At 34.3% G+C, this 16,697-nt stretch overlaps 1 protein-coding gene across 1 annotated transcript; it reads left to right on the top strand.

The window, feature by feature from the left end:
- The first annotated feature begins 952 nt into the window (after positions 1-952).
- LOC150103547 (zinc finger BED domain-containing protein 5-like) lies at positions 953-1,417 on the top strand. The gene has a single exon (XM_090398494.1). The coding sequence runs from the start codon at positions 953-955 to the stop codon at positions 1,415-1,417; it is 465 nt and encodes a 154-aa protein (XP_090254620.1).
- The last annotated feature ends 15,280 nt before the right edge of the window (positions 1,418-16,697 follow it).

The raw sequence follows: 16,697 nt of genomic DNA, 5'->3' as shown, positions 1-16,697 counted from the left end.
TCAGTAAGGCTGGAACCCTGGCGATATGAATTCTTACAGAAAGCAAATATTAAATTTGGGATTAAATATATATTTTATTTTATTTTTATTCTAATGTGCATATTTGATTTGTTTTAAAATTTAAATTATCAATGAATTTAATAATTATTACTAATTTGTAAACCTTTTATTCTCTCTCTCTCTCTCTCTCTGGGAACTTTAGACTGTAAACAACGACTTTATTACACATTATGTTGTAACTATCAACTTCCTTGTTCCATTTAATCAAATTCAGTAGAATTTTCCAGATAAAATGTACGAAACAGCAATAATTCCAAGCGTGGTTGAATGAGGGTGAACGACAGCACCACAGCGATTTTCAACCGGTGTGCCGCGAGAGGTCTTAAGGTGTGCCTCGAGATTTGTGAACACAATAATGTCGTAATTTGCGCATTTAGTTATTAGTGTCTGGTCTTCCATCCGCACCTGAAGCTCCGTTATTTATATTTTACGAAACTTACGATTGATGAATCAGTTTAAAATGGTGTTAATTAGCTTTAATCTTTTGATAAGGATGTTCACAAATAACTTCATTTAATTCTCTTATTTTAAAAATAAGGTAACTGGTAAGAGTTTTTTTATTATTTTTTTTTTCATTCAGTTAATTTTCTTCAATAGTATTCCTTTAACATGGATACATTTGTAATAAAAAAACGAAAATATGAAGATAATGAAGAAAGTAAAGCTTGTACGTCGAAAGAAAAAAAAAAAAAAGAACGAAAGAAGAAAGTGAAGCTAGTTTTGCCCATCACATCAGCAGCTGATATCATATCTAGTCCTGGTTCTTCTAAAACTAAATTAAAAACTAACGTTCGCCATTACGACGAAAATTAGTTTTCATTCGGCTTTATTTCCAGTCATGAAGATTAGCCACTTCCTACATGCGTGTGGCGAAAAATTAGCAAACAACGCTATGGATCCCAGTAAATTAAAAATACATTCACAATCTAAACATTCTCATTTGAGCGAAAAACAGGCTGCATATTTTAAAAGACTTGTACCGGATAAAACTATTCGAGCAAAAATATGGACTAAATTTGTAACTGTGTCCGAAAAAGCCCAAGAAGCCAGTTATGCAATCATAGAAATTGTTGCTAAAAAAATGAAATCTCACACAATTGCAGAATCTGTAATTCTGCCGGCATGCTGTAAAATTGTTAATATCATGTTTGGCGAGGAATATGAAAAGGAGATTTTTAAAATTCCTATGTCAGATAACACCATTTATCGACATATTCAGGATTTGGTTAAAGATGTTGAGTTGCAAGTGGTATCTCACATTAAAGAACCAGATATATTTGCTATTCAGTTGGACGAATCAACTGATGTACCTGGTAAAGCTCAACTTCTAGCCTTCAGTAGATTTATTTATAAGTAAGATATTATAGAACAGTTTTTATTTTGTCGACCACTCCCGGAAACAACGAAGGGCCAAGATATTTTTGATGTTGTTGATAATTACTTTAATTGCCATAACTTGTCTTGGGATTCTTGCATCAGTATTTGCACGGATGGTGCCCGCTCGATGTCAGGAAATGTAAAAGGATTTGTTACAATGGCTCAAAATAAGAATCCTAGAATTATTTTTTCACATTGTTTTCTCCACAGAGAAGTACTAGCGTCAAAATCATTGGCACCTGAGCTTAAAAAAGTACTAGACGAAACTATCAAAATTGTCAATTAAATAAAAGCCAGGCATTTACAATCGAGGTTGGTTGCAGCACTATGCTCCTTAGTGCAAGCTTCTTACACGCAGTTGTTAATACATACAGAAGTGAGACGGTTACCTCGTGGATGAGTTTTATCAACATTTTATGAACTAAAAGAGGAAATTCTAATTTTTTTGACAATTCAACAACCTGTGGTATCAGATTTTCTTAGCGACGAGCATTAGTGTAGTAAGTTTGCATTACTTGCTGATTTATTTCAATCTTTAAATATACTTAAAAAACGTATGCAGGGAGACTATGAAAACAATCTTACTTTCACTGACAAAATTAACGCATTCAAGGAAAAACTAATACTTTGGGAAGAAAGAATCAGAAAAGAAAATGCAGTAAACATGTTTGAACTAACGGAAAAAGTGCAAACTGAATGAAAATCTAATAGATCTAATTTACAAACCTTAATATTACTAAATACAAATATTAAAAAATATTTTCCCTCACTTGACATATGATCCTTCGATTGGATAAGAGATCCGTTTGTCTTAAGCGATCATAAATTGGGAAATTTAAATATTATAGAAGAGGACGAATTAACAGATATAAGAAATGACAGAGGTTTAAAACTAAAACATTCAACAATAGATACTACATCATTTTGGTTATCTCTAAGAAGTGAATTTCCCAATATTACCCAAAAAAGCAACAGAAGTACTTCTTCCATTCTCCACGTCATATTTGTGCGAATCAAGCTTTTCCGCAATGAATATTATTAAGAACAAAAATAGATCGTGGCTGGAAGCCTTGAAAGATGATTTACGAGTATGCCTATCTAAAATTCGACCTCGCATAAAAGACATTCTGAAACAATATCAAGCTCAGATATCTCATTAAAATTGACTGCAAGTATGCATTAATTAATACATACTTGCAGTCAATTATGTATTGCTATATTATTTAATACATTTAATATTCATTTGAAAAAATCAATAAAACGTTTTAAATACAAAAACAATGCTGAAATAATTTTGAGTATTGTTTTTTTACTCAAGATATCAAAAATATAGTTTAAATTTGTTTGGAGCAAAAACGATAAGTAATTACTATTATTAATATCTTGTGTGTATAAATCAATCAAAATTATTCGTATGTTTTGCCAGAGCGTCAAAACAAAAACTAAAATAATCTATATTTAGTGTGCCGCAGAATTTTAATAATTAATCTAGGTGTGCCATATTATGAAAAAGGTTGAAAATCACTGATCTATACTGATGTTTGAAAAACAAACGAAGCTACTGGTTTCAATCCCTCATGCCATTTTAATTTAAAGTGATTTTTCTTTTTCTTCCCTTCCCAAGATTCACACTGAAACGTTTTGCAAAACTAAATTCAGCTTGTGTACCACCTCAAAAAAATCCTTTCAGATTTTACATTTTTGCATTGTAATTTCCACTGTTGACTATACGAGCGGAGGCTGAACCGTTCTGATAAACACCTAGAACAAAAATGATATTAAAGCAATTGATATAACCACAAGAAAGAATATACGAGATATGTACCAAGATATTCTAATGTTTATTTTGAGATATGTTTTAAGATGTGTTCTTTCTTGTGGTTATATCAGTTGCTTTAATATGATTTTTGTTGTAGATATTTATCAGAACTTTCCAGACTTCTTTCGTATGCAGGATCTGATGTAGATGTCTACGTACTGTAAGTTCCTCCACATCTTCTGATGTCACCTGACGGCCGAGGTAGTGCTTTAGGCTGCGACTTTTCTTGGGCGTTTTTGTTATTCGGTTCATGCGAACACTTCAATCAGTTCCAATTCGGGACTAAACATTTATCCACATTGCTGACAATGATACAGCGATTTCTTACTGATATTCACCCACGTTTTGTCAATATTATCTCTATTTCTTATGTTCTATTTTTTTTCAGAATCCTTTTAATATTGGCTTGTCTTCTCTGTGATGCATTGTTAGGAGGTGTGCATATTATATTGGGTTTAAAGTTTAAAATGATGCATTAGTTGAAACAATACGATGACGTTTGTGACCAAAATACCACTTTCTTGAATGTTGGAGGACATCGGAGGTGCTATTTCTAAACAAACAGTTCGTGAGTTAACGAAAAATAGAAGAGCCTGCTTCTCCAATTTCACAGTAGAAAAATATCAATATCTGCTGGTTTAAAATAATTTACAAATCGGAAGAGAAAATCTTCCTGGGTTACCCACGCCTTTCGATTACTATAAATGCTCTTATAAAATTATAGAAGATGTGTGTACAGATAATATTCATTAAAAAAAAAGACATTATTTCGAAAAAGGATTGGATGATAATCAGAATTTTTCCAGTGTGTTCTTATAGATTTTATTTTAACTTTTATTCTATATGAGATGTAAAGCACCCTAAGAACGTTACAATATTTTGTTTTAATTTGGTAATTCTTCTCAACTGGGAATGTTCGCATGACACTTACTTGACTTCACTTTACATGGTACATGTGTAAGGTGATATCTTTTTAAATGTTTATTGTATGAATATCTTAACGAACGTATTTTGCCATGTCTATCAACTGCATCTATTCTCTTGGCATGTTCTGAGCAAATTTTTCAGTTAGAAGAAATCTGCGATATCCATATCAGAGCAGCAGCTAACTTCATCATCATCATCAACTTCCTGACGTATATCCTCAAGGGGTGTATAGGATATTAAAGCACTACATATTCTACAATTTTCCTCGAAATCAATCAGTTACCTCTCAAGACTCCAACATTATCAGATCTTATATGACTGTCTTCTAAGGCACTGTTTACTGTATTAATCCACCTATATCTTCGTCTTCCTCATGGTTTTTTTTTTTATTGCCATGGCAGAGAACACTTGTTTTGCTAATCGTTCCTCTCCCATTCTGTTTGAGTGACCATAAAACCTGAGATTAGCATAACTTATCTTCACTAAATAAATATAAAAAAAATAGAAATTTTCGCATACCAGACTGTGGTGAGGGTGAATAAAATATCTATTTCCCAACATGTAGGTAAATAAATTGAATTTAATGAAGATTATATCATGAATTACAATTTCAGATTGTAATTCATGATATAATAGAGAATGTTTTTAAATTATCGGAAATATAATTCAGAGAAAGAAAAGTTTCTTAGTAATTAGAAATGTGGGCCGAATCACACACATTTTTAAAAAAAAATTAACTGTAGCTTGCTTTATTGGTATAAGTTTACATGTTCTTTATTTGCTCGGATTTGTCCTCCGTATTGTGTTGCAGACAATCAGAAAATAAAATATTTGTTCTTTGTCTATGAAAAGAAGCTAATTTCAGGATTAATTACAGTACCTCTGACGAAGATTCCAATGGAGATTGCGGACAATAATACACTGGTGGTGTCCAAGCCTAAGACAGAACACTATTTCTGAAGATTACAACTGCAAATTCATACGAATCAACTTGTGTCATTTCGTATAACTGACGATTTCGAGCTGAAAGCGGATACACATTCAAATTTTCGAATCGCGAGCAAAGGAGTCTTGTGGTAGCAATCTATATGTTAAAAGGTAAAAGACTGAGTAAGAGAATTATGCTTGAAGGAATCTCTTTTCTTGAAGAAATAAAGTTGCAAACTTCGATGTTTTGTAATGTCTGAAAGACATTTAGATCATTTCACGCGGGGAAGAATTATTGGAAAGCTTGAAGAATGCTGTCGAATTTCTGATATTGCCAGAGAATCTGGAATCTCACATAGCGTTCTATCTAAACTCTGTAAAACTGACCAAATATAGACATTTGGAGACGGAAATTCAGTGACCTTGGAGCAGAGAAGCAACAACTTCCAAATAATAAAAATAATTTGATTATTATTATTATTATTAGCCATTCCGTCACACTTCTTCTTCTTCTTCTTCTTCTTCTTCTGCAGCTTCTCCCACTTAAGTGGGGGAAGTTATGAGTTGTTATGAGTGTTTGTTATAAGTCTCCTCCACACCTTCCTGTCTTGGGCTGTCACCACATCCAAGTTCTTCATCTTCAAGTCCTCTTCTACCAGCTCCCTCCATCTCTTCTTTGGCCGCCCACGCTTCCGCCTTCCTTGCGCATCCATCTGCATGACCCTTCTTCCCACATATTCGTCCTCCCTCCTCATCACATGACCATTCCGTCACACTGATCTACGCATATGTCTTGTAGTAGGCAATCAGGAGGTTTATCTCATTTTTCTTAGTGCTTTTTCCCATTAATGAGCAACTATATCCAAGTCTGTTACAGCCCATCCCCAAAGAAATCAGCAACGTGCAAAGAGCAAGATACCATTCATAGAAATTTCATGTATTATAACTTTGAACGAAGCGAATGGAATTTGCGATAAAAATAAGAAACACGGAATTAAAAAAACAAAATTGCTTCCTAATTTGTATGAAACTTCCATATTTTAAATGCAGTTTATAACATTTTCTTTTACAATACCTCGCCAACCAGTAGCATTCGAATTCGAATCAGTCAAGGGTAGAGATGTTTTTGAAAGTCTTTAGCTGGAAAATGATTTTCGTTACCCGGTTATTGGAGGCTTGAAGCGATTTGAGAAACTCCCACAGATGAAGTAAAAATGCTTAAAAGTAAATAAAATTGCATTTATTCACTGCGTACTAATGTATTAATACATCGGTTCCCAACCGGTGGCATAGGTACCGCGGGGGTACACAAAAAATAATCAATAATGGCGGAGAAACAAGTAAAGTAAACAAAATGCAAATAGTTAGTTATGGAACAATAAATATCAGTATTTAAAAACAGCTATTTTAAAAACAAGGCGTACAATTTATAGAAATGGGTTTAAAAGGGGATATACAAGTGGGAAAAGGTTGGGAACCACTGTATTAATATAAGTTTATTGCATTTCGGGTTAGGATTATTCATTAATAAGAGGACAGTACTGCACACTGAGCAAGGAAATTATTCCAATGCGTTATTCTTTATTAAACAACAACAAACCTTGCAAGAAACTGAGAAATCCGTTGAATCATTCCGAAACATGAAAAAAAATCCGAATTTTTAATTTGACAGACACTTAATAATTGAATCAGAATGCTGGCAGTTTTATTGTAAGCATTTCTGTTTCCTGTTCTTCAGAGGGTGTTTTTATGTCAACTTTTATTTATTCGTCTGAGGTTCTACTCTTTCCTCAACCCTCCCTTAGGACTGGATGATGGAGCCACCTAATGAGGAATTAAGTATATATTTCATGGCTATAAATCCCTGTAGATTCAGGGGGGGGGGGGTATCTGTTCTGAGGGACGAAAAACAACTTTCCAAGTGAAAAAATCCCCGTATGAGATCGGCTAACTCACCTTTAGTCGAAAGAGATCAAATGAAGGTTCCTCGCATTACTGAAGGGAATCGAACCTAGGTCTTTCAACCAAAGGACTACGTCTATACTGACTGAGCTACGAAGGATCTCAACTGCAGAAATGAGGTAGACAGGAAAGTACCAGAGAAGAAGTAGTGTATTCATAATTTTTGAATAAGGAAGTAGACAATCTACTTTTGAAGAACTGTTCCGTAGTAAATCGTAGTAAAGATTCTGAAAAAAATAGAACATAAGAGATATAAATAATATTGACAGAACCTGGATGAATATCAGTAAGAAATCGCTGTATCATTGTCAGCAATGTGGATAAATGTTTAGTCCGGAATTGGAACTGATTGAAGTGTTCGCATGAACCGAATAACAAAAACGCCCAAGAAAAGTCGCAGCCTAAAGCACAACCTCGGCCGTCAGGTGACATCAGAAGATGTGGAGGAACTTGCAATACGTAGACATCTACATCAGTTCCTGCATACGAAAGAAGTCTGGAAAGTTCTGATAAATATGTAGAACAAAATCATATTAAAGCAACTGATATAACCACAAGAAAGAACACATCTTAAAACATATCTCAAAATAAACATTAGAATATCTTGGTACATATCTCGTATATTCTTTCTTACTTTAATATCATTTTTGTTCTAGGTTTTTATCAGAACATTTCAGCCCCACCGCTCGTATAGTCAACAGTGGAAATTACGATGCAAAAATGTAAAATCTGAAGGGATTTTTTTGACGAGGTACACAAGCTGAAGTTAGTTTTGCAAAACGTTTCAGTGTAAATCTTGGGAAGGGAATAAAAGGAAAAAAATCACTCTAAATTAAAATGGCATGAGGGATTGAAACCAGTAGCTTCTTTTTTTTTTCAAACATCAGTATAGATCAGTAATTTTCAACCTTTTTCATAATATGGCACACCTAGACTAATTATTAAAATTCTGCGGCACACTAAATATATATTCTTTTATTTTTAGGTTTGAAGCTCTGGCAAAACATAGGCATAATTTTGATTGATTTACACACATTAATAATAGTAATTACTTATCCTTTTTGCTCCAAAAATGTAAACTATATTTTTGACATTTTGAGTAAAAAAACAATACCCAAATTTATTTGAGTCTTGGTTTTGTATTTAAAAATGTTTATTTATTTTTTCAAATAATTATTAAATAATATATTAATACATATTTGCAGTCATTTTAATGAGATATCTCAGCTTGATGTTGTTTCAGAATGTGTTTTCTGCGAGGTCGAATTTTAGACAGGCATACTCGTAAATCATCTTCCAGCCACGCTCTAGTTTTGTTCTTAATAATATTCATTCCGAAAAAGCTTGATTTGCACAAATATGACGTGGAGAATGGAAAAAGTACTTCTATTGCTTTTTTATTTTCTTAGAAATAATCTTTTTTATTTTCTTAGAAATAATCTTTTTTATTTTCTTAGAAATTCACTTCTTAGAGATAACCAAAATGATGTAGTATCTATTGTTGAATGTTTTAGTTTTAAACAGCTGTCATTTCTTATATCTGTTAATTATTCCTCTTCTATAATCTTTAAATTTCCTAATTTATAATCACTTAAGACAAACGAATCTCTTATCCAATCGAAGGATGATATGTCAAGTGAGGCAAAATATTTTTCAATATTTTTATTTAGTAATATTAAGGTTTGTAAATTAGATCTATTAGATTTTCATTCAGTTTGCACTTTTCGACCGTGAGATGCGGTGATTATTACCCTTCGAGGGTAATGGATGGCAATGCTGTAGCCAATGAAGTTCTAACTGAGGCTCGGCTATTGCTGTTACCCTCTTGCCATGAGCAGAGCTTTAATAGCTCAATAACACCTTATCCCTACACTGTACTCTACAGATAACGGCGAAGATGAAAAGCATTCTTGCTTCGCCCCTTTAAGCCAGTCCTTATAAGGACTATAAAGAATTTTCTTGATATACGAATCCAATATATATATATATATATATATATATATATATGTATCATTTATCGGTGAATCAAAAATTAAGATAATATTTCGCTTTCCCTTCCAGGTAATATTGCTGCACCGACTGCAACTGTCTACAAATCTCAGAACCTGTTTGTCTCACAGTATCGTTACCAAGAATTGAAGAAAGCAGTAATATCGAAAGAAACATTGCCTTGTTCAAAAACTGGTATTATATTGTATAAAAAACAAGCTTGTAAACAATGATTTCACTCTCACCGTTTAATTTTTGTATATGATTAGAATTTCAGAGTTATTCTTAAATATTGACCACTATTTCTGTGATTTACAGGTGTGCAAACGACACCACAATAAGACTTCATACAAATTAGCAGGATACTTTACATTTCCTAATAGAAAACAACCGTTCTTGTAATATGCGATAGAGCTTCTAGTGTAGCGAAAGTTCTGTATATTAAAAAATTGTAAATCTTTGCTGATTTTGATATAATAGATAAAGCAGAGTTCGTGGATAAGCGCAATAATTGTGACGTACTCCGTGATGTTGGCTAACGAAAAAGAACTACGCACAGGATAATGTAATTTTTGCCATTATAATATAATTATTAATGATAAAATACATTAGGAATTTTCACAAAAATTCCTAATGTATTATCATTAATATCTTGATTATCTTGATCATGATTAATTATCTTGATTATTTATACAATAATCAAGATAATTGTATAAATATTTATAACAATTTAGAAATTAAATTTCAAATCTAAAAACTCCAAATTGATTGGGAGAATAAATTATGAAAACAAAGTTCTTACATTGCTTTCAGTACGCAATATGTTGCATTATACGTACGGCAACTTCAACTTCAACTTTACTGACTCGAAGGGCGAAGCAGGATGCTTTTCATATTCCCCGCTGTCTGAATGGATACAGTGAAGGAAAAGGTTTATGCGCGATATGCTCGCCCTGAGAGGGGGCAAGGGGATCATGGGTCATTTCTTGAAATCAGGATGGCTTTAGGTGTCTTTTGTGTTTGTAGAGATCCGTTTCATCATAGTCAGCAACTTGTTGCACCAGTGGATTGGGATGTGTAGACGTTTTTAGGAAATACTTTGCTGCAAGAGACTGAAGGAAATATATATAGGGGATGTCTGTGTCCGATGAAGTCGAACATCTCTGACAAACCATGGTGCGTTCTGAATCATACGAAGGCACTTGTTTTGCACTCGTTGCAGTTTGAAGATATTAGTATTAGCGGTATGACTCCATTCTGGCGAAGCATATGTGATTATAGGACGAATCATCAGTTTATAGAGGAGTGTTGGATTCTGGTGTGTAATTTACTGTTTCTGTTTATAAGGGGATAGAGCTGGGTGATGGCTTTTGATGCCTTTGCACACGGGTCCTTGATGTGGTAGTTGAAGGTTAGTCTTTTGTCCAGCAGTACACCAAGATATCTGACTTCTGTGTTTCAAGGAATTTGGGTTTTAAACAGGAAGATGCCCCCTGTAGAAGATGCTGTTCTTCTGGATAAGAGCACGGCTATGTTCTTAAAGAGGTTTACTTGTAATCTCCAATTGGAGAACCATTTTTCTAATATTTGTAGGCTTTCTTGGAGTTTTTTCGTTTAGCTGTGGGCGAAGAGATCTGGTTAGGATCGCTGTGTCATCAACATAGAGGGCCAAGATAGATGACATTGGATTGTGTAGAATATATGCCATAAATATCGAGAACAGAATTGGGGACAGTATTAATCCTTGCGGAACACCAGCCAGAATAGGGGCGCTTGATAGATATAGTATAGTTTATCTTGCATGCATGAATCTGTTGCTGAGGTATGATTGGATCAACTGTACCATCTGTAGCGGGATGTGAAAGGCGATTAGCTTGTGGAGCAGACCATAATGTCACACCTTATCGAAGGCCTTGGCCATATCCAGGAAGACAGCTCCGGTAAGTTGATGCCAATTGTCGCCTGTGGTAATATATTCAGTTAGTCTATGGATCTGTTGAGTGGTGCTGTGATGTTGACGAAATCCAAATTGTTCATTTCGGAGGATATTCAGCTTATTTACTGTGGATTGGAGTCTGGTGAAAATGACCCTTTCGGCAATCTGTCCCAGATTTGAAATCCGACGTTTAAAACCAGGTTCGAAATAGGACGAGCCTGGTTTATGCACGGGAGTTATATAAGCAGTTTTCTATGGAGAAGCGAAATATCGGAATCTAAAGATCGCGTTAATTCTGTTGGCAAGATGCACAATGGCTCTGCAGGGAAGTAGTTTAATGACTTTATTGGTGATGCCATCTGGACCAGGAGATTTTTTGTTGTTAACGTTCTTAATGATCTCGTAGATTTCTGCTGGTGAAGTAGGGACGATTTGATTAGTACAGGCATCAGGAAGGTTTCACGGCCACCTTTTCACCAAGCGAATACAAAAGGCGAACAAGGTCTGCACGACGAAGATAGCGCCCTCTGACGATGAAATTTATACAAATGGTTGAAATTTAAGTTTTCATAAGCAGGTCGACACTGCCCTTCGAAATGTTTTGCAATGGTTTCTGCCTTCTCTGCATCCGTGTGAACAAGGCCCAGGTCCGATTGTAGAGGGGGGGAAAGAGATTTGTTTTTGTTTCTGAGATTCCTCAAGAGTCCCCAAATAGAGTGATCCGCAGGTGAGAAGGAAGCTAACTTATCCTCCCACAGCCGATCCCTGTGGGCTTTGAGGGCGTCTCTTAGAGCTCCATTTAATCTGTTAAAGATTCTTTTGTCTTGAGGCGGGCGAGTATTGTGAAATGTTTTTCTAGCTTTGTTTTATCTCTGATCAGGTTCATAATATCCTTCGGTAACCGATTTGTTGTGGAGCGAGTTGTGTAAGAGATGACTGCCGTTATGGCTGCATTAATTTGCTGAGTAAAATTTTTGACTGCTGTTTCAATTTCTTGCTTTGACCTTATAGGAGGAACAGGGACAATAAACACTGGGAGTGCTTTTGCTAATTTTTCCCAGGCTATGAATGAGTGTGACGGGGAAGACAGGTTGTGTTGCGTTCCCAGTTGTAATAGCACTGAATCATGATCTGATGAGAGCTCGTTTAATGTTCTTAAATTCTATTGAAATTTAACATATTGCAGGATGACTATATCCAAGATGTGAGCAATGCCATTCTGCCTGAGATGAGTAGGTTCAATGGGGCCTGCGAGGACAGCGTAATTGAATCGAGGATGCATCCCTTGTTTTTTGTGGTTCCATACAGGGAGTTTGGAGTTTAAGTCCCCCAGCAATAATGATGGGCTCTCTAGAATCTAGGATGCCATCCAGATCCGTGTAAAGTAGTGTTTTTTTGCGGTGGGTTTATGCTGCATAAATTTTAAGTCTGCCAGACGAGTTAGTAAGAACTTCCACACCAGTAACCTCGAGCTTAGCGGATGGAGGGATTGTTCACTCTAAGGTGTTGGATATAATTTTTAATGAGGATTACAGTGACACCACCTCTGTAATTTGGCCTCTCAGTTCTGTAGGTATGATATCCCCTAATTTTGGGGCTGTCCGATGCCTCAGATGTGTTTCTCTTTTCAAAACAACGTCTGGATGAAGTCTCTAATTGCATTCTTGGAGCTCCATAATCTTGTGTTTGAGGCGATTGGCATTCCACATCACAATCTGTAAAGAGTCTGGAGTTGTTTATTCCTGTTCATCAATAAGTGCTGAGAAGATTAATCGTATATGCTGCGGCAAGTTCTTAAAAGAACTGGGAGATGGATTGAGTCCTTCAGTTTTTATCCTGTCATCTGAAAGAAGAAAATCTCTGTCGATAGGGTGTTGTTGAGCTAAAAGTTCTAGTCATGGCTGGGTAACGGCAATAGCCGACCTTCAGTTAAAACTTCATTGGCTACAGCATTGCCATTTATTACCCTGTTCTAAGTTCTGAAAAGGACTTTAGGTTGTGAAGCCCCTTATCTGATTTCCACATGCTGCAGCAAGTTCTTAAAAGAACTGGGCGATGGACTGAGTCCTTGACTCTTAATCCCGTCATCTGAATGAAGAAACTCTTTGTGGATGGGGTGTTATTGAGCTAAAAAGCTCTAGTCATGGCTGGGTAACGGCAATAGCTGAACCTCAGTTAAAACTTCATCGGCTATAGCATTGCCATTTGTTACCCTGGAGGTCCTCGTTACCACATGCTGCAGCAACATATTAAGTTGTATTATATTAGTAAGATCTTGATCAACTTAATGAAGGTGTATACTTCTTTTTCTCATTCTTGCTATCTATTCTAATAGAAATAAATTAATTCATATCAGTTTCAGCTTTTTAATATTATTTACAGTTCAATTTTTATGAAGTTTTGAAGAATATCTTCATACATGAATCATAAAAAAAGAATTCTTCTTGTATTATTTAATCTATCATAGGATACATTAAGCCTCTCATAGATGATGGTTCACCATTTTTCAGTCTTCTGTAAGATCCATCAACGTCATACCGACTAATAAATTGGTTCGTTCATAAAAAATGAAAAAGTTGTTTCAGTAAGACTTACAGCCTGGAAATAATGGATTCTTACAGAAAGCAAAAATTAAATTTGGGAATAAATATTTATTTTATTTTATTTATAGTCCAATGTGCATATTTGGTTTCTTTTAAAATTAAAAATATTAATGAATTCAATAATTATTACTCGTTTTTAAACCTTTCATTCTGTGTGTGTGTGGGGGGGGGCGTGTGCGTGCGTGCGTGCGTGCGTGCGTACGTGCGTGCGTGCGTGCGTGCGCGCGCGCGAACACTTCCGTCAATTCCAGTTTGAAACGAAACATTTTCCAATGTTTAGTTTCAAATATTGGAAATATTTATGTTAAAGAATATACAATGCACTATGCCAAAATATTCTAAGATACGCTATAACAACGTATGCTTTCTGTGCACCCTACAAACTAAATAGATTAATGTCGTTACAGTACAAAATGATCAAACTGATCTTTTGGGAACAAAGAGAAAATCACGACCTTATAAACATTGCAATGTCAGAACACAAAATGCTGACAGCAAAACATTTATGTCACTATGCAGCTTTGCTAAAACATTATTTCGATGCCAACTACAGGACAGTTAGAAATACATACCGTATAACAAGACCTCCGACTACTAATTATATCACATATAAATACAGTAATCACTACAGAAAGGCCATGCGAAACTTCGACATCCCAGACATGATAAACAAATTACCTTTTGAATACAGAAACCTTACAAACTACAATAGCCTGAAAAGAGCTCTAAGGACATACTACGAACAAGAAACACGCACCCAAAATACCATACAAACTCAATGAAATACAATGTGTGTGTGTGTGTGTGTGTGTGTGTGTGTGTGTGTGTGTGTGTGTGTGTGTGTGTGTGTGTGTGTGTGTGTGTGTGTGTGTGTGTGTGTGTGCGTGCGTGCGTGCGTGCGTGCGTGCACGAAATTCACAATAAACAGCTGCAGTGGAAATCAAACCTATTAAAAAAAAGATTTGATTTCATAACTTCCCAACACAGCAAACAAACTAATAAATAATAACTAACTTCTGTCATCCTCAGATAAGCTGAGAAATTACTTCTCATCTAAGATTTAAAAAAATAAATAACTAAATAAATGCAAACCCATATATCACATTCCAGTGCTGTAGTTACAGCCCTTAAAAAATTGTAAATATATATATATAACTCATTGTTAAATGAACAAATGATGTATTATTATTATTATTATTATTATTATTATTATTATTATTATTATTATTATTATTATTATTATTATTATTATTATTATTATTAATACATTATACAGGAAAAAAAAGAAAAGAAATTAAAAAAAAACCTATACGAATTAAAAAAAAAACAGAATTAAACCTGTTGTGAATGGGTAATCTTATGTTGTAAATATGTCATCACAATATTAATCATAATTTTAATAAATATTTTTAATCATAATTTAAAAAAATGATTGATTTTTTTTCAAAGAAAATTATGTAATCAAGTATGTATTATATGTAAACAAATGTATGCAATGTTGTATCATATATAATCACATGTATGTGATGTATGTATATTTCATATCTAATTAAAAAAATATATTATTATTATCTGCGACCTCCAGGGAGTCAAGGACTCATCGACAGAGGCTATAAATCACCAAAATCAGCTATCATAGCTTCCCTTAAATTCATTTACACTAAATGAACTCACTACCTCTAAGGGCAAAGTATTCCACCCACTCACTACTCTCTGAGAGTAAAACTTAACTCTTTCCTCTTTCTTGATTGAGAACAATCTTAACTTTCATGGATGTCCCCATGTTCTCTCCCCGCCTTCCATATAATGAAAAGTTTCATCATTTGAAATGCTATAACACCCATTCAAAAGTTTATACACTTCTATCATATCACTCCTCTTTCTCCTGTTAGGATATTAACATTTTCTGTGGTGTTAAAGAACAAATTCCTAATATACTTTTAAATATAACTGAAACTGATATTCACCTCTTTTCCTTCTCAAAGCATTTAAATTTATGAATTCGTCGATTAGGCCTACTGGGGATACCACTTTAAAAAACGAGGTATCCACAGTATTAAGCGTGCCTAATACTCTACCTCAGAGGCGTGGTGGAAAGGGGTTAACCAACCCCTTTCTCTCTTTTTTCGTTAAAAACCGTGTCTATACCATACTTCATCGTAGATGCATAAATATCATTTTATATTTAATAAAAGAAGTTTTACATCCTCTTAGGCTGCAACCAGTACCCAATACTCTTCCATTAAAAGTTTTCAGTTTTGTACGATTTTTAATATCCAAGAAGATAACAATGGTTACCCACTTGTACAGACTAGTGCAACTTTGGAGCCTTAAAATGTGTTCAGTACGAAGAACATATAAATATAGTACAATAATATGATTCTTAAGAGGCCTGTGTAGCTCATTTGAAGAATTCTATCCAATTGAAAAGGATGAACGCAGAGGAATGGGAGTACTTGGGAATTCACTTGCATCAAATTAATGCTACCCTTCAGATAGCTGAACAGGAAAAACATCCACAATTGTGTGTATATGTAGTCTTTTTTGGTGTGTGGGAGATGGACAGGGCATCAGTTATCAGGAATGCTAAGTGAACTTTATGGAATGAAATATGTAATCAAATGATGATGTGGTGAAATAACTAACAATTAAAATTGTTAATAACAGTAATACAAAAGTATTAAGAGTTAAACCTAAATGTAACTAATTGAAATCTCATGTAACTGATCCCTGTTAAAGACTATGAGAAGTAATTCAAAAATGAATTACTCGTAACAAATGGTAATACCCTTAAGGAGGTTAAAGCATATGCAAATATATGATGAATATATCTATCAGTGATGTATCTATTTTAATGCTGTATATTTATTTTTATTTGTATAATAACAGTAATACAAAGATATTAAGAGTTAAACCTGAATGTAACTAATTGAAATGTCATGTAACTGATCCCTGCTACAGACTATGAGAAGTAAATTCACAAAATGAATTACTTGTAACAAATAGTAATACAGTACCCCTAAGGAGGTTAAAACAAAATGTAAATATATGATGTATATATTTATTTTTACTTATGATGTGTTTATTTTTACTACTA

Source organism: Typopeltis vanoorti, chromosome 9, assembly GCF_054136105.1.
Source record: "Typopeltis vanoorti isolate ZY-2024b chromosome 9, IOZ_Tvanoo_1.0, whole genome shotgun sequence".
Taxonomy (NCBI): Eukaryota; Metazoa; Arthropoda; class Arachnida; order Uropygi; family Thelyphonidae; genus Typopeltis; species Typopeltis vanoorti.
Note: the sequence above shows the minus strand (reverse complement) of the source record. Positions and strands in the feature narration are given on the sequence as shown.